The sequence below is a fragment of the Microchirus variegatus genome (assembly GCF_963457635.1).
Source record: "Microchirus variegatus genome assembly, chromosome: 17".
Classification (NCBI taxonomy): domain Eukaryota; kingdom Metazoa; phylum Chordata; class Actinopteri; order Pleuronectiformes; family Soleidae; genus Microchirus; species Microchirus variegatus.
Genome location: NC_139818.1, coordinates 5,643,707 through 5,669,160, shown reverse-complemented (window position 1 = coordinate 5,669,160; position 25,454 = coordinate 5,643,707). Strand labels below are relative to the sequence as shown.

At 37.7% G+C, this 25,454-nt stretch overlaps 1 protein-coding gene across 1 annotated transcript in view; it reads right to left on the bottom strand.

The window, feature by feature from the left end:
* Positions 1-17,292: 17,292 nt before the first annotated feature.
* patl2 (PAT1 homolog 2) overlaps positions 17,293-25,454 on the bottom strand; it is a gene marked incomplete at both ends in the record, with an annotated part of 19,663 nt that continues 11,501 nt past the window's right edge. The window contains 13 exons of the mRNA XM_083903356.1: positions 17,293-17,326; positions 17,415-17,555; positions 17,645-17,742; positions 17,819-17,959; positions 18,989-19,145; positions 19,242-19,384; positions 21,733-21,786; positions 21,865-21,971; positions 22,349-22,466; positions 22,545-22,668; positions 22,751-22,825; positions 24,939-25,081; positions 25,401-25,454. The exon at positions 25,401-25,454 is cut by the window's right edge and continues 18 nt beyond it. Of these exons, the coding sequence (XP_083759482.1) occupies positions 17,293-17,326; positions 17,415-17,555; positions 17,645-17,742; positions 17,819-17,959; positions 18,989-19,145; positions 19,242-19,384; positions 21,733-21,786; positions 21,865-21,971; positions 22,349-22,466; positions 22,545-22,668; positions 22,751-22,825; positions 24,939-25,081; positions 25,401-25,454 (1,389 nt within the window). The remainder of the gene's footprint in view (positions 17,327-17,414; positions 17,556-17,644; positions 17,743-17,818; positions 17,960-18,988; positions 19,146-19,241; positions 19,385-21,732; positions 21,787-21,864; positions 21,972-22,348; positions 22,467-22,544; positions 22,669-22,750; positions 22,826-24,938; positions 25,082-25,400) is intronic.

Genomic DNA, 25,454 nt, shown 5'->3' with positions numbered 1-25,454 from the left:
TGACAGACTCAGTGTGTGCCTGCGTGTTGTCCACTAAGCAGTCAAAGACTAACTCCTACCACAAACACTCTAAGAAGATTAAGTAAGGGATATATTTAGGTTTATCTTCACAGTAAAAGGAGGATCTGAGCTCTAGGAAGCCTCTATCAGGTCATCTGCCCTCCAACTCTGTGAGTGTCTGCTCGCATGTCCTCACAACATGAGATCCCTGTAGTCATTTAGACCTTTTCTCTTCATTTCTAAAAAAGAAAGAAAAAAGAATGGAATCTACTAAACCAACTGACACTGTCTGAATTTCAAATGCCATTTTTCTGATTTTCACAAATTTACTGTTTCTAGTTTTTAAAAAACAAAACAAATGTGATCAAATGGCTTTTTTTTTTCTAAATTTCAAAGGGAAAACCTGTACATTTTACAAAGACAAATACATGTGAAAAAACTGAAAGATAATGTTGATTAAAACAAACAAAAAAAATGCATGTTTTGTTTTAATGGTATGAAGCATGAAACGAAAGCATAATGTTACAATACAATTTATATTATTGATACATATTTTGAAAATCAGTATAATATATTCATAATATAATAATATTCATCATCAAAATGGGAAAATGTTAATACATTAATATGGTAGCTCTCCATACTATTCTCTCTGCCCCACTAAAAGGTTGATGTCCCCTGGTATAGAGGTTTTATTTTATTTTATTATGAAACGAGGACAATTTCTACCAGGCAGATGATTTGCTGTGGTGACCCCTAAATTTAGAAGAAAGAAGAAATATTCTATCCAGTAAAACACTTCTTACAAAAACTGAAGAATGATATTGATGTAAAATGCTCCTTCTGCAAATCTCTTCTTGAGACATGCTCTCATTTATTTTGATATTGTGAGTTCACTCATGAACTGTGGAATGAGATTAATACATTTATAGTTGCTAATATTTTTCCCGATTTTGGCTTATACTATAAAAATTTCTTATTAATCTAATTCTACTGTTAGCAAAAACAATTATCTGTGTTTATGAAACAGAACAAAAAAGCTATCAAAAGTCTTACTTTATGCTGTACTATGAAAGTACGTAAAACTGCCATACTCTTATACTTCTTTTCTTTCTTTCTGTCTTTACACCTGTCTTGTCTTTTTGTTTACCTTTGATTTTAAATGTCTTGTATTTTTGTGTTGTGTTCAAATTTGGACCAGCATACTTTATTTTATTTTATTTGTATTTATTTGCATCTGTATGGGCTGGCAATTTTCAACAAAGTTTGTAAGAATAAAAAAAGGTCTAACTGCAGACCGCAGACACAGTACAAGACACACCCCCTCACGCAGCCCACAGGGGGAGCTATGACGTCATGGAACAGACTGAAAGCTAAACTGAGTCAAGTCAGAATTGTTATATGTTAAGTCATAGAATAAGATCAGGGGCCTGTTTCAGAAAGCAGGTTTAGTGAAAACTCTGAGTCTGTTAACCCTGAAATGAGGGAAACTCTGGTTTTTCGGTTTCAAAAAGCCAGTTCAGCTTAACTCTGAGTCAGTTACCCTGGCAACATACGCCGTGAACCTAACCTGCTCGCTGGCAGGTTTTCTTCAACAAACCTGGAGTTTCTCTCTGTCTCCGCCCTCTTTCAGACACACACGGTATTTGACTTCCTCATTCATTCAGTCAGCAGAGTTTTGAAGTCTGTTCTGTGTCTACATTAGAAATTATATTAGGTGAAGACTATTTTCACTACCATGTGCTTTTGACAGTGATCCCGTGGATGAAGGTGCAGCATTACTGTGCAGATAATTAAATATTCTTCGGGACATGATTATCAGACTGCGCATAGATTTCCAGACACTTCTATTTTTGAGCAGCAACGTTTCACGTCACAGTTCATCATTTACATTCACAACCTATTCCGCCCTTACATTTACAACATTACCAACCGGAGTCATGCTCTCACATCACAGCAGAAACTGTGTGTTGCGCTGCGTTTTTTAAATTTTTTTTATACAAATGGGAGTTTTTTATAGAACGTCGGAGATGCAGAGCACTTGACCATGATATAAATGACAAGTCATTTATGTGTGAAAACATCATTATGTTGGGGATAAAACAACTGTACAGTCAAACAGCCACTTCATATTTACTTTATGTAAAACATGATCAAAATGAGGTTAATCCCATGAGATTATACCGAGGTCTTACCTGTTTGAACAATGTTTTTATGTTTCATCTTAAACTGCTGCCAACTGCGCTTCTCCCCCGCGGGATTACACCTAAATAAAATAAATTAATAATCTACAACTCAAGCAGTTTCCTCTGTAATATTATTGTGATTGTGCAAAGGACGACATTTAAACTTCCTCATCAGCAGCAGTGTTCTCAGACACCGTCTCCCTCCCTTTTGCTGCTGTTACACTTCCTTCTAAAAACATGCTCAAACTCACCGTATGAGCGCATTAATATTTCAAACTACAGTGGGTGAAGAACGTCACCCTCCGCTTCCCCGTTGTCATGGTGACTCGTTGAAACGGGGCTCCATTCATGCTGTCTTTTTATACTTGTGGTGCACGCGCTTAACTCGAGGTGAAACTACTCTGAGTTGAACAAACTAACTCAAATCAGCTGTTCTGAAACCGAAAACTCAGAGTTTCCTTTCTCAGAGTAGATCAACTCAGAGTTCAGGGTTAGACTCAGAGTTTGTTGAACCTGCTTTGTGAAACAGACCCCAGAGCAGTTTGATCAGATCTTTATGATTATTTTTTTTAATACATTTAATTTTTTTTACTGTGTAGCTTCATGAATCTCACGCCACTGACTCTGTTCAGTGACTGAGGTTTGAAACATTTGGAAATCACTGGTTTAGAGGACGTTTGTGCTTTTGGAGTATGAGGTGGTGTTTGTATAGCAGCACATGCTGAGAATAACTGCAACGTTTTGTCACATTTAGCTTCAAACAATGTTCGAAAAGTGCTGTGAATTTTTGAAAGTCATTCTTTAGCACATTTACAACAATATTTGTTAACTTAGACATTTATTTTATTTAAATCTAAATATTAAATGTTACACCTAAATGTTAAATCTAAATGCTAAATCTAAACATTACATCTAAATGCTACATCTAAATGTAAATGCTACATCTAAATGTAAATGTTAAATCTAAATGCCTAATCTAAATCTACATGTTAAATCTAAATGCTAAATCTAATGTTAACTCTAAATGTTAAATTTAAATGCTAAATCTAATGTTAAATCTAAATGTTAACTCTAAATGTTAAATCTAAATGTTAAATCTTAATGCTAAATCTAATGTTAAATCTAAATGCTAAATCTAAATCTAAATGCTAAATTCAAATCTAAATGCTAAATCTAATGTTAAATATAATGTTCAATCTAAATGTTAAATCTCAATGCTAAATCTAATGTTAACTCTAAATGTTAAATCTAAATGCTAAATCTAATGTTAAATCTAAATGTTAAATCTAAATGCTAAATCTAAATCTAAATGCTAAATATAATGTTCAATCTAAATGTTAAATCTCAATGCTAAATCTAATGTTAACTCTAAATGTTAAATCTAAATGCTAAATCTAATGTTAAATCTAAATGTTAAATCTAAATGCTAAATCTAAATCTAAATGCTAAATCTAATGTTAAATCTAAATGTTAAATCTAAATGCTAAATGTAAATCTAAATGCTAAATCTAATGTTAAATCTAAATGTTAAATCTCAATGCTAAATCTAATGTTAACTCTAAATGTTAAATCTAAATGCTAAATCTAATGTTAAATCTAAATGTTAAATCTAAATGCTAAATCTAAATCTAAATGCTAAATCTAATGTTAAATCTAATGTTAAATCTAAATGTTAAATCTAATGTTAACTCTAAATGTTAAATCTAAATGCTAAATCTAATGTTAAATCTAAATGTTGACTCTAAATGTTAAATCTAAATGCTAAATCTAAATGCTAAATCTAATGTTAAATCTAAATGCTAAATCTAAATGCTAAATCTAATGTTAAATCTAAATGTTAAATCTCAATGCTAAATCTAAATGTTAAATCTAAATCTAAATCTAAATGTTAAATCTCAATGCTAAATCTAATGTTAAATCTAAATGCTAAATCTACAGAGACGTCATCACCTGAAAGATTTCAATTTCAATTTCAATTTCAATTTCAATTTCATTTAGATTTAGCGTTTAGATGTCACATTTAGATTTATATCTAACATTTAGATTTAACTGTTGAATACATTTCAATACAAGTGAACACATTTTGTTTTATATGGGTTTAGCTAAACCATAAAGAGTGACTTTCAAAAATTCACACCAGTTTCAAACATTGTTTGAAGCTAAATGTGACAAAATGTAGCAGGCGTTTTCTGCTAATTAGACAGTTTTTAGAACAATCTGACGTTGCAAAAAAAAAAATAACTGCATCAAATCAATGTTTATGCTAATAATTGACCCATCCCTGGGCCTAATAATAATAATAATAATATCAAATTCACCTTGAAAAGTATTTTATGGAGATTATTGTAGTTTTTGTTTGTCTGTTTTTTTCAATAAAAACAGAGTTGTGTAAACAAATTGGCCTTTAAAGGGTTAATATATAAAAAATACTATTCATATTTGATACACATTTCAGGCTGAAGTAGACTTAAAAGACTGACAATTGAAAGTGGAAAAAAATATTAACATATTTTTTCAGCACTTTTTTGGCAAGGGGACGTTTTCTGCCAAACAACAAATTAGGGAGTTTTTGCAAAAAATCTGGCACTTCAAAATAAATGTTTCTGCTAATCATTGACCCCAACTCAAGGCCCAATAGTAGATATAATCAAATTCCCCTTGAAATGTATTTTATGGAAGTTATTGTAGGTTGTTTTTTTTTTTCAAGAAAAAACACTGGAGTTAGTGAAAAACTGGCCTTCAAAGGGTTACAATTTCAAAAATAATATGTGATTTTTATTTGTATATTTCAGGCTGAAGTAGCTTCAAAAGATTGACTCATTTAAAGTGGAAAAAAACATTAACATATAATATTGTTACAGCAGTTTTTTGGCAAGGTGGTGTTTTCTGCCACGAGGAACAAATGAGGGATTTTTTCTGTTAAAGGAGGGCTAACCACAATTGCTTAATCAGTAGTAATTTGAGAGTTTGGGGCATCGAAAAATAAAAAATAAACTTTATTTGTTATGGATATTAACTTCTTGTCAATTCACTTTTACCTTTATTACTATGACTGCAGTCCAGCATTTGATGGTAAGCAGTGTTGGGGTAGTTACTCAAAAAAAGTAATATGTTATAGTTACTTCTGTACATTGTAATTAAATTACTTTACTAGTTACTGGATTTGAAAAGTAACTTCACTACTTATTACTTTACTTTCCCGTTTCTTAATTTACCTTGTAGATATATGGACAAACATCACTTAGCCTGCCCACATAGTGTTTATTGTATAATGTATACAAAATGGCATGTGAAACCAGAGGCGGACAGAGTACACAGCTTCATTACTTGAGTAAAATAAAAGATACCCCTTGCTAAATTATACTTAAGTACAAGTAAAAGTACTACAGTCAGATGTCTACTTAAGTAAAAGTACTGAATTACTTGTTCTACTATCAAGAGTACATTTTCTAAATATTGCATTACTACTGCCACAGTGCTTACATTTATGTATAGAAACATCCTACATGGAGTTATGAAAAATGTTCATGTTAATACCTTGAAAAATGTGAAAGGAATTGAAAGTAAAATCAAATCATTTTCATCTTTTTACCTTTTATGTTGCTTTATTTAACATTTCTCACTTGCCCACAAGGCAATAGCACAATGGCAATGCTCTGACAAACCTCTGCTAGAGTTTTAATGGATTTTTTTGCATTCACATTTGAACCTGACTGTGTTAAACACACAGCATACTCAAGAACATAAAAACAAATGCTTAGCTTACATAAATGTGTAATATCAGAAAAGAAAATTCAGCTAACAATTGTATGTATGTGTGACAACTTGTTTCATCCATGTTTTAGAAGAAGTAACGGGTACTCACGTTTATGGATAGAAATGTAGTGGAGTAAAGAGTACAATATTTGCCTCTCAAATGTACTTCAGTAAATTCATGAGTACTCCCCAAAAATTATACTCAAGTAAAGAACAGATCCCTCAAAATTGTACTCAAGTACTGTACTCAAGTAAATGTACTCCGTTACTGTCCGGCTCTGGGTAAAACTATATGATCCAACGTAGACTGGATCATTTATGCTCAGTTTTATCCCCACATCCATATATGACACATACATAATGATCTTTATGAGGAGGATCGAGTACAGTCACGATGAAATACAGGAGATCCGAGTAGATCTTAGTAAAACGTGTTGACAGACTCTCAAGAGAGCACTTTTCATTGTTTCACTCCGTGGAACGCTTTAGCGCTGTAATTAAGGCAATAACAGATGCATCAGATGAGCTGATCTCTTCAGTTAACTGCTCAAAGAGAGAGAAGAGAGTTCTGTCGTGGGGAGTTCATAATCTGCGCTGCGTTGCAGCCAAGTTTCACTTTTGCGCAGAGACTTTCCAGCATTTAATAGGTGCTGTTCCAAAGTGTACTCACATCTTCTTGGAATTGTTTTATTGGTGTTCCGAACTGATCCTGGACAGACTCTAAGCGGGTATAGACAGGCAAGTGCTGGCCGCAGTTTTTGCGTGCGTCATCACAACATCGTTTCCCCAGGGAAACGGGAGGATGAAATAGGGCGTCTTTAGGGCGTCCTGCATAAAAGTAGGGCATCTAATTTCTTATTATTTTCGGACGCCCTGCTGGCTAAAAGCCTGTTCTCCAGCGTCTCCCTATCCATCTCTATTTCCCCCCTTCGCACCAGCAGCTCCGTCACTCAAATCGATCTCCATGACAACAGTGCCCAGGGAAGCACACACACAAACAACACGCATGCACACACATCCCTTAAACGGATCAGAACTTTACACACAGGCAAAAAGCATGGGTAACGCAGAAAAGCGTGTTACTATAGTCAAGTTAGTGTAGTTCCCAATATTTTTAGTGTAATGCGTTACTTTACTTCGTTACCCACAAAAGTAATATTGTTACTGTAATCCTTTACTTTGTAACTCGTTACCCCCAACACTGATGGTAAGTTACAAAAAAAAACAAAACTATATAACATTAATGTAATACAAATGTACGCCAGTGATGACTGGATTATGAGCCATTTCCAAATTCCACACGACAAACATCTCTATCCCCGGATTTCCACTGGACGTGGAACGGCCGCGGAACGGCAGCGGCGCGGTTCTGCTTCGTCCTCTCCCCAGCGGCAATCCCCACCGGGCGCGTTACGGCAGCGGCGCGGAGCCTTGGGAGCCGGCGGTATTCACGGAAGATCGCGCGATAATCTTGACGCGAGTTCGCGAGATCCAGCGAAAGACTGTGTGTATAAAGTAAACAACAACACAGCTTCTTTTCATTCTCCGACGTGGAAGAACTGTTGATTTGGTGTCATAAATTATTTTATGTTTCTCCACTTCAACAATCAGTCTCTCGTCGTACATTATGACTCTCCGAGACGCTCTGATTAATTGACTGTTTACCTGGCAGCACCGGTCATGACGTAATGTTGATGTGAAGTTGTGACAGGCTGTATGACCTGCGTATTGTGTTTTATTTTGAAAGGGGGGCGGAAATGTTTTACTTTGATTCTGTGTCGGACTTCCTGTCTTGTGCGATCTGCTTCGTTGAAATTTACGAGGTTCAGCAGCGGCAACGGAAAAAATGATTTCTACCAGTGGAAATCCAGGGTGAGTCTAACCCTTCGAACCATTCACTACCAACCAACTTACAGGCCACAGCAGATATAAATGGTTGATAACACTTTCTGTATTTCTTACATAGGTCAACTTTTCAAACGTAGATGGTTTTATAAATGAGGCCCCTGTTTCCTTCATCTCAGACATTTCATTCTAACAAGATAATACAACTTTACAACTGCTGTAAAACCCCAAAGAATATCAACAACAGTAAAGAGCCCAAACGGTTTTATTATTTTTCAGTTGTATTTGATGTTGTTAACTCTTCTGTTGATAAGACAACTTTAAATGACTCCTGCATAGAAACAATGTACCTAAGTTTGTGCTAGATTCTTGCTCTGCCAAGCAGTTTTTAAATTCCCCTTTAAATCCATCACTTGGGTTCGGGTTTGAAGCTCATCTTATGTCATTACCCATTTTTCCACCCTCTTTCCAGCAGGAGGCAGTGCAACCAAAGATCTAGAGTTGGGACCGCTTCTAACAATGATACTGATGAGATTCTTGAAGAAAAATGCAAGTTCTAGATTCTTATGTGTGAGGAATTTGTTTCCCAGGTTTGTTTGGATAAAAAAAAATAGTCCGTTAAAGGGAATGTATTATGACTAAGGAATGTTATGTCCAGATGTGTGCAGTTGTGAAGAGGAAGCGGAGCTAACATGGTCCCAACTCTGACTCAGTGTAGTGTTTAGCAGCAGTCAGTCAATCTGCAGACCATCTACTGAAATAAGCATGTTGGCTCCTTCACATGCATTCAACAAAATGTATGTGTTTTTAAATGATCCCGAGCAGCCGGCCATATTGTAGAATTGCATGTCAGTGGCAGAACAATAAGGGTGGTGGTAATGAACTTTTCAACTGGTTTGTCAACCACTATAAAAATCGAAACAAACTTTTCTATTTGTAAACCTCACAACACGACAGACCAGGGGCCTCGTGTATAAACCGTGCGTAAGCACAACAAGACGGCGTACGCTTGCTTTCATGCACACGATGGCATTTATAAAAATGTACTTGGTGTGGAACCTTGCGGACCGCAGACCAAACTCTCGAGCTGCCGTGAGAATTTGCGGAGCACTCAGCAAAGGGTGGAGATGCTGCAATATTAAGCTCTGAAACTTAACACAGTGTTTCAAAATAATATTATTAATGTGTCTATAGTGACAAACATGAATTATTCTGTGACAAACAATACTGATACACCACCTTTGAACATGTGTGGATAAGATCAGAGGACACTGCAAACGATTGCGTGTGTGTGAGATTGAGTGACACTTTTCTCCAAGTCTTACTTTGAGCAAATGACTGAAATTGATTTAACACAAATTAATCTTTTGTTTATGTAAATAGACACACAGCTGTCATTCTGACATGAACACACATCAGTCTACAATGTTTTAAACACTACAAAATAAAGTTACAGACTAATTTGTTGTAAGAAATGAGGACTTGAACGTTGAGTAGAACATTTCCTTATCCCATTTTAATCCGTACGATAACAAAATAACTGCAAAAAAGTTATTCCGCCACCGATGCGCCTTTCATCAGAAGAGACAGCTGATGCAGGTGCGCACTCGTCAGCCGTGGGAGACTGCGGCACACCGGCATCTTCCTCCCTCCCCAGCTTCCACAGCACAATCAGAGAGAGTAATGAGTCATTATGCAGCAACTCTGTGAGCTCTGTCTGTTTATTCTGTGCGTAATGCGTGTGTGTGTAACTGGATGATGACGTGTGACACTGACAGACTTATAAATTGTTGAAATGATCTGTAAATTCAGATCACATGGATAAGTCATTTCTAAACAAACATGTTACATAAGAAAACATTATGTAAGAAATACAGAAAGTGTTATCAACCATTTATATCTGCTGTGGCCTGTAAGTTGGTTGGTAGTGAATGGTTCGAAGGGTTAGACTCACCCTGGATTTCCACTGGTAGAAATCATTTTTTCCGTTGCCGCTGCTGAACCTCGTAAATTTCAACGAAGCAGATCGCACAAGACAGGAAGTCCGACACAGAATCAAAGTAAAACATTTCCGCCCCCCTTTCAAAATAAAACACAATACGCAGGTCATACAGCCTGTCACAACTTCACATCAACATTACGTCATGACCGGTGCTGCCAGGTAAACAGTCAATTAATCAGAGCGTCTCGGAGAGTCATAATGTACGACGAGAGACTGATTGTTGAAGTGGAGAAACATAAAATAATTTATGACACCAAATCAACAGTTCTTCCACGTCGGAGAATGAAAAGAAGCTGTGTTGTTGTTTACTTTATACACACAGTCTTTCGCTGGATCTCGCGAACTCGCGTCAAGTTAACCAGTATTAGTATTAGTATTAACCATCGTTAATTTTTCATGTACAGTTGATATAAAAAGTCTACACACCCCTGTTCAAATGCCAGGTTTTTGACATGTAAAAAAATTACATCAAGATAAATAATTTCACAACTTTTTCCACCTTTCATGTGATCTATAACCTGTACAACGCAATTGAAAAACAAACAGAAATCTTTCAGGGCGGTGAAGTAAAAATAAATTACTGAGATAGTGTGGTTGCATAAGTGCGCACACCTTTTTATAACTGGGGATGTGCTTGTGTTCAGATTTAACCAATTACATTATAACTCGTGTTAAACTGGAGTCAGCGCACACCTGTCACCAATTAAAGTGCTTCTGATCAACCCCAAATAAAGTTCAGCTGTTCTAGGAGGCTTTTCCTGACATTTTTGTAGCCACATCTTCCAGCACAAGCCATGGTCCGCAGAGAGCTTCCAAAGCATCAGAGGGATCTCATTATTCAAAGACACCAGTCAGGTGAAGGCTACAAAAGAATTTCCAAGGAATTAAATATACCATGGAACACGGTGAAGACCGTCGTCATCAAGTGGAGAAAATATGGCACAACAGTGACATTACCAAGAACAGGACGTCCGTCCAAAATTGATGATAAGACAAGAAGAAAACTAGTCAGGGAGGCTGCAAAGAGGCCAACAGCAACACTGAAGGAGCTGCAGGAATTTCTGGCAAGTACTGGCTGTGTAGTACATGTGACAACAATATCCCGTCTCCTTCATATGTCTGGGCTATGGGGCAGGGTGGCAAGACGGAAACCTTATCTGACAAAGAAAAACATCCAAGCCCGGCTTAACTTTGCAAAAAGACATCTGAAATCTCCAAAACACATGTGGGAAAATGTGTTATGGTCTGATGTAACTAAGGTTGAACTTTTTGGACATAATTCCAAAAGATATGTTTGGCACAAAAACAACACTGCTCATCACCAAAATAACACCATACCTACAGTGAAGCATGGTGGCGGCAGCATCATGCTTTGGGGCCGTTTTTCTTCAGCTGGAACTGGGGCCTTAGTCAGGGTTGAAGGAATTATGAACAGTTCCAAATACCAGTCAGTGTTGGCACAAAACCTTCGGCCTTCTGTTAGAAAGCTGAAGATGAAGAGGAACTTCATCTTTCAGCACGACAATGACCCAAAGCACACATCTAAATCAACAAAAGAATGGCTTCACCAGAATAAGATTAAGGCTTTGGAATGGCCCAGCCAGAGTCCAGACCTGAATCCAATCGAACATCTGTGGGCTGATCTGAAGAGGGCTGTGCACAGGAGATGCCCTCGCAATCTGTCAGATCTGGAGCGGTTTTGCAAAGAAGAGTGGGCAAATATTGCCACATCAAGATGTGCCACACTGATAGGCTCCTACCCAAAAAGATTAAGTGCTGTAATAAAAGCCAAAGGTGCTGCAACAAAGTATTAGTTTAAGGGTGTGCATATTTATGCAACCAGGTTATTTTAAGTTTTTTATTTTATATTTTTCGCCTTTGAAGGTGTCAGTTTGTTTTTCAATTGCAATGTACAGCTTATAGGTCACATTAAAGGTGGAAAAAATTGTGAAATTATTTGTCTTGCTGTCATTTTTTTACATCATAAAAACCTGGAATTTGAACAGGGGTGTGTAGACTTTTTATATCCACTGTATATTGTTAAAAAGTTGCCAGGTTGTGTTTTTGAGTGCTTAAAATTTTTTTCATGCAATTTTTTTAGTCCATTCTAAACAACGTTAAGTAAAATACTCACATTAACACACCTACGCACCAAAATGTGCTCATTGAAACCCATTCAAATCACCATTTTTGATCTTGCTCAATATAAAGTAAAAAACATGAATCTTCTAATTTTTTTTACATCATTTGAAGCAAAAGGCTTTAAATGTGTGCTCTTACAGATTCCCATCAAGATTACATCATTTTTCTTTTTTTGGCAAATGGAGAAAAAAACAGCCTTTTCTGATCAAGGGCACTCCCACTGAACCCCGCCCCCCCTCCACACAACGTCTATGGCGGTAATTGCGTATGGGTGTGTGAGTACGTGTGCATTAACGTGCACGGTGCATTTACAGTGTGACAGAATGCGTTAAGGCGCAGGTCGCTTTCAAGTGGCACCTTTTCCATGCCATCCTTTCATGTAATATTTTTTTTCCCACAGCTTTGAAATATCCAAAACACAGATTTCCCAGCACATCAAATGTACAGGCCAAATTACAACCAAAACAAACCCCGATCTGTGCACCGCGCTGCATTGATCACAGATCACAGATATCACACAACTTATCACGGAATAAACCAAACTGCATAGGAGAAGGATGGTGCCCGAGTGGAAGGATCTCGATGTCACCACCGTGCGGGCTTAGTTTGGACTCCTGTTGGTGTCTATTGCTCAGCTGGTGCACTGCAAAAACAAAACCAAGGACGGAGGGGCTGGGAGGGCTGACTGACTACTGATCATTTGTTTTCCTCATTTGGGCTGGCAGATGAGCTGCTGCAAAGAAAGATCACCATCTCTGGCACGATGCGTAAAACATGACCAGAGCTTCCCCCTCAGCTCCATCTTTCCATATACTCACCCCCTGGTGTCCTACACTCCGAAGCAGGACAAAAATGTCCTCCTGCTCAGCAACAAAGACCAGGAGCCGGAGATCAGCAGCAGGAAAAAAATAAGCCCAGAAGCCCCAGATCATTCTGATTATAACCGCTGCAAAGGAGTGGAAACCACGGATGGAAGTTCTTCATTACAGCACAAAGATTAATGAATAATTACTTTTATTTGCAGGGTCTCTGCAGGTTTCAACAAGTCAAATTTAACTTTTTAAGACTTTTTTCTAAGACCGTAATGAATACAATTTAAGACCCATTTCAAATCCATACTGGCAAAAAAGTACAAAAGACAAGAAGGAAAATTGGAGCCACAAATTGTTGAACTTGCAATTCGGCTTAGCTGTGGGCTTTCATTAAGTTTTCTCTGCTGCTATGCTAAGCTGTAACACACCGTTAATAGATTTTTAAGACCTTACAAAATTGTATTTAAGACCTTTTATGAGATTTTAGGAGAATTTAAGACATTTTAAGGCCTTAAATTCAAATGATTGATTTAAGACTTTTTAAGACCCCGCGGATACCGTGATTTGGTATATATAACTAGCCTACGCTGTCGGGGGCCGACAGCAAGGGGTATATCCGCAAACTTGTCCAATCCTCAACTTTCCAATATACCCAAAGTATACGCACTCGCACCTTCCACTAACTGTTTTAATTAATTATTAATAAATTCAACAAAATAACTGTTTATTATGATATAATGCTGACTACACTTTATACATGTTCAAAGTATCCATATAAACTCAATATTGAACACAGAATACCTGAACTCATAAATTTCTCCCTAGTTTTTAATAAAACTAGTTAACCTATTATACCTTGTTAAATATTATGAATATTAAAATGCTAACCACACCTGCCATGTCTTCAAAGTGTCCAAATTTCATGAAAAAGCATACACCAGTTAAATTATGTACCTATTACCAATCATAGCCAAAGTAATAATGATTGTACTTGTAGATAGTTGTTACATGAATCATTGTACAAAATTTGAACGCAATATCTCCATCAGTCTGGAAGATAAAGCCGTAAATGTGTTTTTAGCATAATAAATTAATTAACTTGCTAATTAATAATAAAGCTACAAAGATAGGGATAATTCTCAGGTGGTATGTGATGCCCATGCAAAATTTGAAGCCAATACCCGCAATACTTTGGAAGATACAGGTGAAAATATGGTTTTTATATCATGAATTAATTAACTAATTAATAACGGTAGACAGCTCAAAATCAATAGGGATCCTCTACAGGGCGTATGTGACCCATAAAAAAAATAAGAAAATTTAATCTCAAATGCCTTTCCAGTTATCGCGCTAACGGCTAAAATCTGCGGACGCGGACAACGACGTGGATGCGCGAGACCGATTCCATAATATCCGCGCGCATTTCTCGCGGATATAATGAGGTCTGATGTTGGTCTAAAATGAAATAATACGAATGTACACAATTTGTATAGCTTGTATTTGTATGAGCACACATTGTTGCTACAGGTGTGTTAACTGGAGTATTTCATGAAATTTGTATTTTTTAGACGATCAAAGTGTTAAAAAAAAAAAAAATTGACATTTGATATGTATGGAAAGAACATATGGTTTTAAAAAAAACAGATGTAGACAATTTTTATAGGCGTGTACTTCTTTGAGTACCATTTGGTGCTCTAGGTGTTTTCCCACGTAACTTATTTGAGGGCGCATCTGAGGGATAATCTGTGGGTGGAACAAGGGCGTGGTGTGTTATTCATTCATCTCCGCTCAGTTTCACGTTTGATGGGATTTATAAAGAGAAGGTGCGCAGGCCTCTGTGTACAAACTTTGTGAGTACGCCATCTTTCAGTATGAAAGTTGCACACTCTTATACATGAGGCCCCTGGAGATAATGTGAGTTGTAGCTCTATTACATGGTGTAGCATACAAATGCTTTGTCCATAGGAATCATACATTTAAGTTTTTTTAAATGTTTATCTTCATGTCTGGACCTGTGTGCTGTCTCCAGACATACTCTCCCTTATCCATTTGTAGCTTAACTAGACTTTTAAAACAGACGATTGAAAAGCAAACACACAGTACTAGGTTTAGCTCCATGTACTTTAGTCCGTTTCAAGATGTGAAGGTCCTGCACACATCTGTCAGTGAAGTGTATATAAAGTAATGTTTGGTAATTTATGAATGGAAAATGTTACGCTACACAGGACATAACAGTTTTAAGCATGCCAATCAGTCCAAGTGACTTCACAACTACAACACCGATATCCCCGTACGTGGATGACATCCCACAATGCAAATCGGTTCCCAAGCCGTTTGTCTGCACATGAAAGCCAGCAGTAGCACGTTGTTGACAAAAGTGAATGCTATCTGGATTGAGATAAAGCAATGGAAGCCAGAACTGTAAAACTGTAATGATAGGGTGTTGCACAGAAAACTGGGATCATTCTTCCACTCAAATATTTATATTAACATTTTTTTTTGGAGTAGTGTTATTGCCCTCAACTCTCTGCAGTCACATCTCTGATCAGTATGGGAACAGTGGACAACCACTGTGTTGTGTTAGCTGCCCGTTTTCCTGTAGATGAATCATTTCTAGTCTAGGAAAGCAAAATCAACAGTTGCTGGTCAACTGCTGTTTGGCAAGACAGTGTCATCGAGGTGAATCCACACAGGATTTTTAACACCCAAGTCACAGAGATGCGAACAAACAGACAAACAGTCTGTTATTCTCTTGTGTGCCTGCTGGCAGCCATGATTTCAGTCAGCGCTAGCTATGTGTAAACACCACAACAAAAAGGCTGAACGATCCCTTGAAGGATTTCCACTCAACTTAACTGTAGGGAGCCACACGTGTTAGCTACCGTTTCTCCCTCTCTTAGGAATGTCACACTCATGTTTCAGCACAGAGTAGGCACACACACAAACACACTCACAGCTGCCTTGGCTGCGTGTATATTAAGTAGCCATGTGTTTTACCCCATGTGCAGCAGCTGATTGGCCAAAAAAAGCTCTGGAATGTGATATCACCACACCCTAACTAGGAATCGAGTCTCAGCGCTCAAAAAAACCCTAATTCAAATACAAAGTTCATGGTTTTAAGACCCACAATGCTGTGATTTGAAGCATGGAGGACAATTTTGAAAAAACTAAAATCCCTCATTTTGAAAAAGATATTTTTTCATTTTTTATTATAATCATGTTTTGCGCTGGGCCAACTTGTGGACACTTTTGCCGTGGCGGGCTACCTGTTTGGTTGAAAGTCTGCTCTTTCAAGAAAATGACTTCAGTGTGCAACATGGATTTGGTTCAGTGATGAGATGCGAGTTAGAGTTAAATGTTAAGTCACTCAACAACCACCAGACTCATTATTGGTCTGCTAAACTTTGTATTAAGCTACATTGAGACATGTACATCACTCTCAAACCAGACTATATTACCGCATCATGTCCAGCACCGACTGTAGAAACATCCTCAAAGCAAAGAGCAAGATCAACTTTCTGTTGACCAAAGCACATTTTTAAAGGTTTTTTTTTTGTTTTTATTATTTGTTGCAAGTGCTCTACAATAGTGCAATTTAAATTATTCCTGTTTCCAAATTATACATTAAATAAAATTCTCTTCACAACAGAAACATCCCAGATGGAAATTACATCAAACATATTGTCTTGTTATACACATTTACACAATGCACATTTTTTGTTGCAAAAAACCCAAAAGTGGATAATGTAAATTCCTTAAATGGTCATTAGAATGAACATGTAGGTTCTGCTGCATAATCATGACTACATAACTCTCAACCTGGTCGTTTTACAACACAATTTCTGCTTAAGTTTCTTGCCCTGTTATTTTCAAAACAAAGGACTTACTACTTTAGCAATGACAAAATGAAGTAGGAGAAAGTATTATTTTAGTCCATTTGAGATCAATAATAGATTATTCTTATGTTTTTGGGGGAAATTATAAATGATGCAATGATCGAGGTGAGCTCTATTGTAGTTTATCTTCACAAGTTGCTCAGTTTGTCATGTAAAAAAAAAATATACCATTATAGTTTCAGATGTCTTGAACGCATCTAGATTTTTTTTGAAAATATTTTTCACAAATAAATTGTTTGAATAGAAGCCTCAGGTCATTTAGCGCCAATTGCTAGTTACTGTTATGTTACCAGATAAAGTACATGTTGATGTCATGAAATGAACAATCAAGGGTAAAAAGAATGAAAAGAAAAAAAAATATTCTGAGTAATTCGCACTGACATAACTGTTGGAGACAAAGGAAAGTAAAGTAAAACAATCAGATGAAGGAAATAAAAAGGGAAACAGTTTGAGAGTGAAAAAAATGTGACAATGAAGGAAGGAGGGGAAAGGAATAAGAATCAAAGCATTCTGATCACACAGCTCAGGACATTACATATAGCACATATATTGAACATTGAGGAGTTTATTCCAGGGCTGCACTTCTGCTCCATTAACTCTAGTACTCACAACAACCAGGTCATTGGCTGAAATCACATCAGTTCCTGTCCATCTTAAGACGGAAGAGCCAGGCATCCAGTTGCAGAGCTGAAGAGATAGGAGTCAGGGTTCAACTCATTTTGTTCATTTTCAGACTGAAAATATCTTCAGTTTATAAAATGTCTTCACGACTTACTCCATGTTGCTCTTCAGCTGACACACAGTACGTTTGTCCAGGTAACGGCAGAAGAGAGTGAGCAGGTTTGAGGGCAGAATGAGCGGCTCCACCAGTGAACACTGGGATAGTTGTCCTGCCACCTGGAATATTGTGTCTGTCCTACAGGAACACAAGAAAACAAACATCTAAAGCTCATTCCAACGTCAGAATCATCAACTTTCTTGGAGCAGAAGACTGAAAAACCCTACCAGGTCTCAAAGTCACCGATGCTGGGCTCTAGAGGGACACCCGATGACAGCAGTGTCTCTCCTTGGGAGAGGAGAGCATACAGTAAGGAGAGTCCAAACTGAAAAAGAGAAGCAGTGAGTTAGAAAACTTCAATGAACTTCCAATGAAATAAGAAAAAAAAAAACTGCCCAGACCTTGTTCTGACATGCCAGTGTCAGGCACTCGTATGTCGATAAAGACTCCGATGAGGTCAGATCTTTGAGGACCCTGATGAGTTGACTGAACGTCAGTGTTCCAATCACATTTCGAAGTGGTGGGTAAAGAACAGGAAGGGCCTAAAAAAAACAAAACAGTTATAATAGGCAAGCATATGCAGTCAAGAGGTGCAGACACTTTAAACATATATACTAGTGCTGTCAAACGATTAAAATATTTAATCGCGATTAATGTCATAGTTAACTCGCGATTAATCACAATTTTTTATCTATTCTAAATGTCCCTTGATTTCTTTTTGTACCATTAATTTCCTCATTTTAATACTCTTTTCAACATAGAAAAGTTAAATGTTATTTGCATATTTAGGCATATACTGTAGTGTAGGGCTGAACAATTGATCGGAATGTATCTAAATTGCAATACAGCTTAATGCAATTTCAAGACAATATTTATAATATATTTGTTCAAGCCAAAATCTAATTTTAGGCTAAACCTGGTGTGTGTACCTTGTGTGTGTGAGGAGCTGTATGTGTGCGTGTGCGCTGTAGGAGGTACGAGACGTTCGCATAATGCGACGTCAGAGAGGTGCGTCGGTGAAGCAGGAAGTAATGTGTTCCGTGTGTTTACATTAGCGAGCCACAGGTGAATATCTCTGTCACTCTGCATATTTTGAGTTATACCTCTCATTGTGATAGAGCCGCACAATAACAGAGGCTGTGTATCACCCCACAGTTATGTGAATAAAGAGCCATTCTTTAACGCAGACGAAGTCCCGTGGTTTAATGTGTTGTTGCCGTAACGAGCTAATCCGAGCTCAAGGAGCTAACGGAGAAGCGCACAGCGCTCACCATCAGCTCAAAACGGAACGTTTACTCTTACTTACGCGAGTGTCTGTTTTGTTTCCGGTCTAGCGAGATGCGGTGTGGTGTTCTAATGTTACTAGTTGCTGCAACAGCATGTGAAAAATCTACATAGTTTGCTCAGCCAAAAAGAGCGTTAATTGTGCGATAAAAACATTTACAGCGTTAAAATGGGTTCACGTTAACGCGCTTAACTGACAGCACTAATATCTAAATCAAATATTCTCATTAAATCATTATTAAAATAACCAATTAGCATAACAGAAGCATGCTCAAACATCATCTTACCTCCTCAGCATCCCTGCTCATCAGCGTTGGTAGGTTTACCGTCACTGTATGTAAGATTTTCAGTGCAAACTCATGTTTCAGGAATGGGAGCAGACGGGCGAGAAGCTTTTTGCCTTTTGAGACCAGCAGGAAAGGAAGAAACTCCCCTCCTGAATTACTACATCAAAAAGTTTGAGAGTTCACTGTCCATCAGAATCTTTACAATCCTAATACAGGTTCACTGGGAAGGCAACAAAACAAACATATGACTCACGTCGGGTTGTACTGTCGCAGGTCGGAGTAGATGTGCTCCACCTTCCACTGGGTTTTCTCCCGCTGCTTTCCATCTTGAGCTTCAGATGGGACTGTGGTTTTCATTCTCTCCGTGTCCTCCACCTCCAGCAGAGCTGTGAACAACTGCAGAACAGGTTAGTAGTGCAGATTTAGTGGCCTTGACATATTGCTGGACCTTCAGAGCAACACAGCTACATGACTCTGACTTCTCCTCTTTCCAATTGACTGGTTATTGTTACATTCATATTAATGTTTAAATTTGACACGAAGGCCTTAGTGTGGTACATTGCAAACAAACTGACATTAAAATCAGTCATCACCGCCATGACACCATGTAGACAATCAAAATTAAAACATTTAATGGGTCATCTGTGACATAAAACCAATTATCCTAGACAAGTCTAAAAATGGCAAACCCATCTCCACTAAAATAAAATTATGAATCGAATGACCTTAAAATCGAAAATCAAATCAAAGATTTGGAGAATTGTGACACCCCTATTATGTATCGATTAAGACGATACATAATAGGGGATATATATATATATATATATATCGATATATATATATATCGATATATATAGATATATATCTATATATCTATATATCTATATATATATATATATCTATATATATATATCTATATAGAGAGAGAGATAGATAGGGGGGCTCCCGACACTCGGAGCCTAAATGCATCAGTGAGCAGCTGCATCCCCGTCTCCCTTAAACAACAAGGGTTGATTTGCAATGACATCTCAGTCGGAAACCCCCTAAAGGGGCCCCACGTCTCCTCACGTTAACCTGTGTGAAGCTGAAGGAAAATGAAGAGGAGTTATCAATCAGGAAGTAAGAAGAGGAAGAAAAAAGAGAGAAAAAGAAAGAAAGACACACAGTTGTAAGTGGCGCTGCTGCCGCAGATAATGATATAATCATAACATTAACAGTCATTGTCTAACTAACGGGGACACAGACAGCAGCTAACATTAGCGTCAGAATGCTAGCAGACGCTAACGCTAACTAGTAGAAGCAGTGCTTCAAAGTGCTGATGAGGAATATCCTGCTGTGGGTTTAGTAAGAAAACTATTTAACTTCTATACTTTATATTTTGTTTATAATGCGAGTTATTTACAGTGCAATGTATAGTTTTTTTTTTAAGTTATTTACAACATTTTATTTTTTCTATTTATTTATATTGTCTCATAATGTTTGTTTTTTTTTACAATGTAATGTTTTTTTACTAAGTTTGTATCGGTTTTTACAAGTTATTTACAGTATTTTATTGTTCTTTACATTTATATTTTCACATACTTTATTTATCTCTCCTTTCCTACAACAATTTAAAGAGAAAATTAGATTTTTTTTGGCATATTTACAAATGGTAATTAATCGACAGCTACCCTGTGATTAATCCGATTAAAAATTTTAATCTTTTGACAGACCTAATATATATATATATATACACATGTATAATAAATAGATTGATTCAAGGAACCAGCCCCAAAACATGAGCAAAACAACTGACTTTCAAGAAATACAACCAGAAATGTTGTCTTACCATTGCCGTTTACCAAAACAAGTTATTGTCACCTGAATAAAACTGCTTCTAATGGAGAACTACACTTCCCAGCATGCTTTGGGAACTATTCCCGGTCTGATTGATCATTCCAGAGCGACATTACATCGTTGAGAATAGAGAAGGGCGAAGGTCCGCACAAATGTGTCATAAGCATTTATGTCCTTTTTACTCGCTAATGAAGCGATTTACAAGCATTTGGAGACAGGGGTCTGATTCTACCGGTTTAGGTTTAAAACGAGTCAATCACTCAAATTGTTATGGCACTGCGTAACTGAACATGCTGCAGAGTCACAGAGGGGAAAAACAAGTTTTCTTCCTCTTTTTTTTCAAAACGGTCAATCAATAGTGACATGCAAATATAATTAAATGGGTTTTAATAATTTGGTACCTAAGAAATCTCAAATGGCACAGATGATGCTAAATGAGAGAACTTCACTAAAACCTCTGTAATTTTACTCTGCTCCACTTCAGCAGCATCAGACTTTTCACAGCTCATGTCCACGTTACATGACCTCAATGAGTTTTTAAGCCCCTACTGCATATTTTAAAGGTGATTTTTTTTAGATGAGAAAAAAAAATCCTTCATTTATGCTGTGTTCCGTGTGCATTTACTCTGACACAGCAGCATCTACAGTGAAACTTAAACCTCAGTGTTCTCTTTATTTTGATACCAAGATAATCCACATAGAGCTTGTAACTGCAGCTTACTCTATTTAGTTGGGCATGTCATTTTGAAGCATGGACTCAGGGAAGAAGAGGTTAAGCAACAGTGATTCTGCTCTGTTCCTAACATTTCGTTTGTTCTTGATTTACTACCTTCTTGCAACTGAATTGTTCATTTTCTATCTGGTGGGTTGTTGCTCAAGCAAAGAGGTGGGTCGTAACAGGATGATACCTTTTCTATTTTGCTGAGGACCTCTAACCGCTGTTGCCTGGTATCCTTTTGTTCCTGTTGTGAGGAAATTAGTCTCAGTTCAGAGAAGGAAAATTAAAACACATCAAACACAAGAGTGAGACATTTACTCACCTCATGTGGGCCCTGAGCTTGGACTGCATGAACTGCACTGATGGCACGGCGAGGTGAGTAACATGTGGACACTGCAACTTGGCCCAAGGAGCCTTCAATATGCACCACTAGAAGACCAAGAAAAATATTACATTCAAAGTTTCAGACAAAGATTAACCTTCATTCTAGTTTAATTTCTGCAATAAATAAAAAAAAAAAAAAAAATCAAGTTATTGAAATTAAAGAAACTACAATGTTTGCAAGTAAATATTTGAAATAGCAACAAACCTCAAAAGGTAAAGCAGGTAGTAAACTGTAACAGCCTCAGAGGCAAAACAGCGGTTGTACAAAGGATGACAAATATGAATATGAACTTAAATCACCACTCAGAGGTTGTAGGTCTCACCTGACCAACAGTTTCAATCTACATTATTTTTCACAAGTGGTTGCTTGAATCATCAAAAGGTAAATAAAGTGTACACAGTTATAGTAGCATGGGAAGGACCTGGTGTGTAGGCATCAGTCTTTGTGATGTACGGTGTGGTGAGCTTTGGGGGCTCTCTCTTGCCCCTGATGCCGAGCTCCTCCTCGGCCATCTTGGCTTCTATTCTACGATAGTACTCCTGTGACAGTTAAACACACCTGCCATGAAAATACACTCTACTTGTTTGTGCACACAATGATGACAAATCAGTTCCTACCTGATAATAGTAGTCCTCCAAATAAGGATTTTCACTTTGCAGCTGAATCATCTGCAGCCTAGTGATCCACTCCCTTTCTTTGACTGTCATGAGATTACAATAAGGATCCCAGCCCTCCAACTTTCTACAAACGGGGCATGTGACATTTAAACAAAACAAATTTCATCCACACACGTTTAGAATCTTTTTCTGGTTAAGAAACCAACCTTTGGAATACACGCTGCTTTTGACCAAGTAATCGTTTGTGTTGAGGATGGAGCTGGGTGACAGGACCAGGATATCTGTTGGTCAGAGAAAAACATAACTGAAGGTCAAATGAGTAGTACTGTCAAGTAAAGCACTGGATGAAAAACTGATAATACCTCTCGACACCAACCTGCTGTATAAATAAAACAGGTTACTTTTGAGGCATCTAGTACAAATTACTGCTCATTTTCAGCTGCTGTAGAACCCAACTTTACTAAAATTAAATCTTGTGAATACAGTTTACACTGAAACATCTGAATGGCAATATCACACACTTGATGGCTGCAATATGACCGATGGTCACCTCCTACAAATGATTGGATGAAGGCTTTCACTCGTAGGCTGTCTGCTGCTGGATCTAAAGCCAGGCCAACATTCTTGCTTGGATACTTTCCCATGTGAAAATAAACAGTTCACAGAAATCCATTCTTTAATTTGCAGAACCACAAATTTAGATCAGAAGTCTAATTTTGCAAGGTGTGCAAGAGGACTCAGATTTGCATAAAGTAGACTGAGCTTCAAACTCATGCAAATGAGCAGTAACCAACATAACATCACTTCACTACTGGAATGCACTGCTGGGCTGTAAAGTCAAAGACGACTGGTCGACTAATTGGTCGACACGTTCTAGCTCGACCAAAATTGTGATTATCGACAAATTTTTTTCATTATTTTTCTTATGGTGAATTTCATTAGGAGCAAAGTACCAAGTGCTAATGGGGGTGAGCACCTGTGTTTCACAGGTAAGCGCGTGTCTTCCGAGAACACCCCCCCCTTGTTTAACTATTTTGGTTTAGTCCAGCCCAGTGGGTTGTTATCGCTCCGTGGCTCACGAGCATGGATGTATTATATGAACTGGATAGTGCACCGCCCCTTCGCTTCCTTTCATTCCTATGAAGCTGCTCACCCAGCGCATATGCCAAAATAGTTTTTGACTTCCGTGTTTATTTCTGGGTTATGGGGCTCATAGAGCATGCACAGTAGTGTCACTACCATAAAAAAATAATTGTCTTCAAGGCAGAGGGGGCAGAGCTCTATCCAATTCATATTATACATCCATGCTCACGAGAGACAGATAGATTAGCATTGCCATTAATTAGATGTGAATTTTGAGCTTTTCATTTAAGGCTACAGTCAGTCCTCCTGTCACATCCAGGTCAAAGACATTGTGGCAGCATTTTTTTGTGGCTATACTACAAACATGGCATATCATTTAAAAAAACGGTAAGCTAAGGTTGCTCCGTCCGTTTTGAGGATGAACATATTAGACATACATATTTCAATGTTTTAGTCAAATTATCGTTGATTTGTTTTATAATTACAGAAACTCCCACCCACCTAACCCAATTTGTGTCTCAGCCGCGAAGCTGAGCGAAGCCTATGTTCAGTCTGGCTCCGCACGAGGCGATGCACAGAGCCAAATAATCGAAATATTCCTCAACAGTTATTGTGCTGATATTACTAGTTATTTTGGGATATCACGGGCTATGGTATTGCGCAGATGCACGTAATGCAAAACGCTGTCAGACTCCGTTGAACTCCAGCCGCGGCTGTGGGTCTTTTCTAATTAAGGGCCTCTTAATTTGGAAACAGCCGCACCAGCAAAGCACCCCCCACCCCTCCGATTTGTTCTTTGCTCTATACAAATCAAATTGAATGGGAAGTGTGAAAGTAACTGAACTGGTGGATACACAGCTTCTTGAGACCGTTTTCACTGCCTATGTGAGTGTTTCAGCAAAACTATACATTGGAAATGACCAGTTTTGCCGTCTATATCAGTCACATCAAACATCACGTCCTGTCGCACTTTTTAAATTAAAGCACTCTGGCATTTCAGTTCCTTGATTCCATTAATTTTTTCCAACAAAGATTTACTGTGAAATATGTCCAGTACACAGACGTGTTGCTTAAAGAGTCCTTTGCTACAGAGGATTATTTCCAGTATTTAAAATTATGGTTTTTTTTTATTGCAGAGGTTCCACAGCAGGTAAACAGGAGACACTCCCAGTGTGAAATAGCAGATCAGCAATGCACTGCATCCAGTGTAGAACCGAGTTTCATATACTCACTAGCAAAGAACAATGCCACCAGTCATACTTGATACTACTGCAAGTTTGCAGGCCAAAAAGTGAACATAAGACAAAATACCTGAAATGCTGCACTGGATTGGATGAGGGACTGGGAAAGGGGGATGGTCTTGGCGAGTTGGCACCAAAGCGAAGTTGCATCATCTTTGGAGTCAAAGACTGAGGAGTGGACGGGCGACTTGAAGGAAACATGAATCTCCCCGTCTGATTCAGCACAAGCAACATGAATCAGCAAAGAGCAAAAACATTGACTATAAAAGAGTGGTTCTCAAAATGAGGGGCCACAGGGCTCTGCAACCCAGTTTGGGGATCCACAAAATAAGCAGTAAAAGTTTTAAAATTATACTTCACAGGACAGGATAACAAGTGAAGAAATATTCATGCTTGTGGCTTCTTTCCAGACTAAGAAGTTGCCACGTTTGAAAAATGTGCAACGGTTGTGTAAACATGAAAATTAATGCAAATCTCAATCCCTCTGTGCTTTAATGAATCAATAGTTGGTTGAATCTTATGTTGAATATACCTGATTGTAAAGCTGTTGTGGGGTCAGTGGTTGACATGAGAAGACAGGGGATCC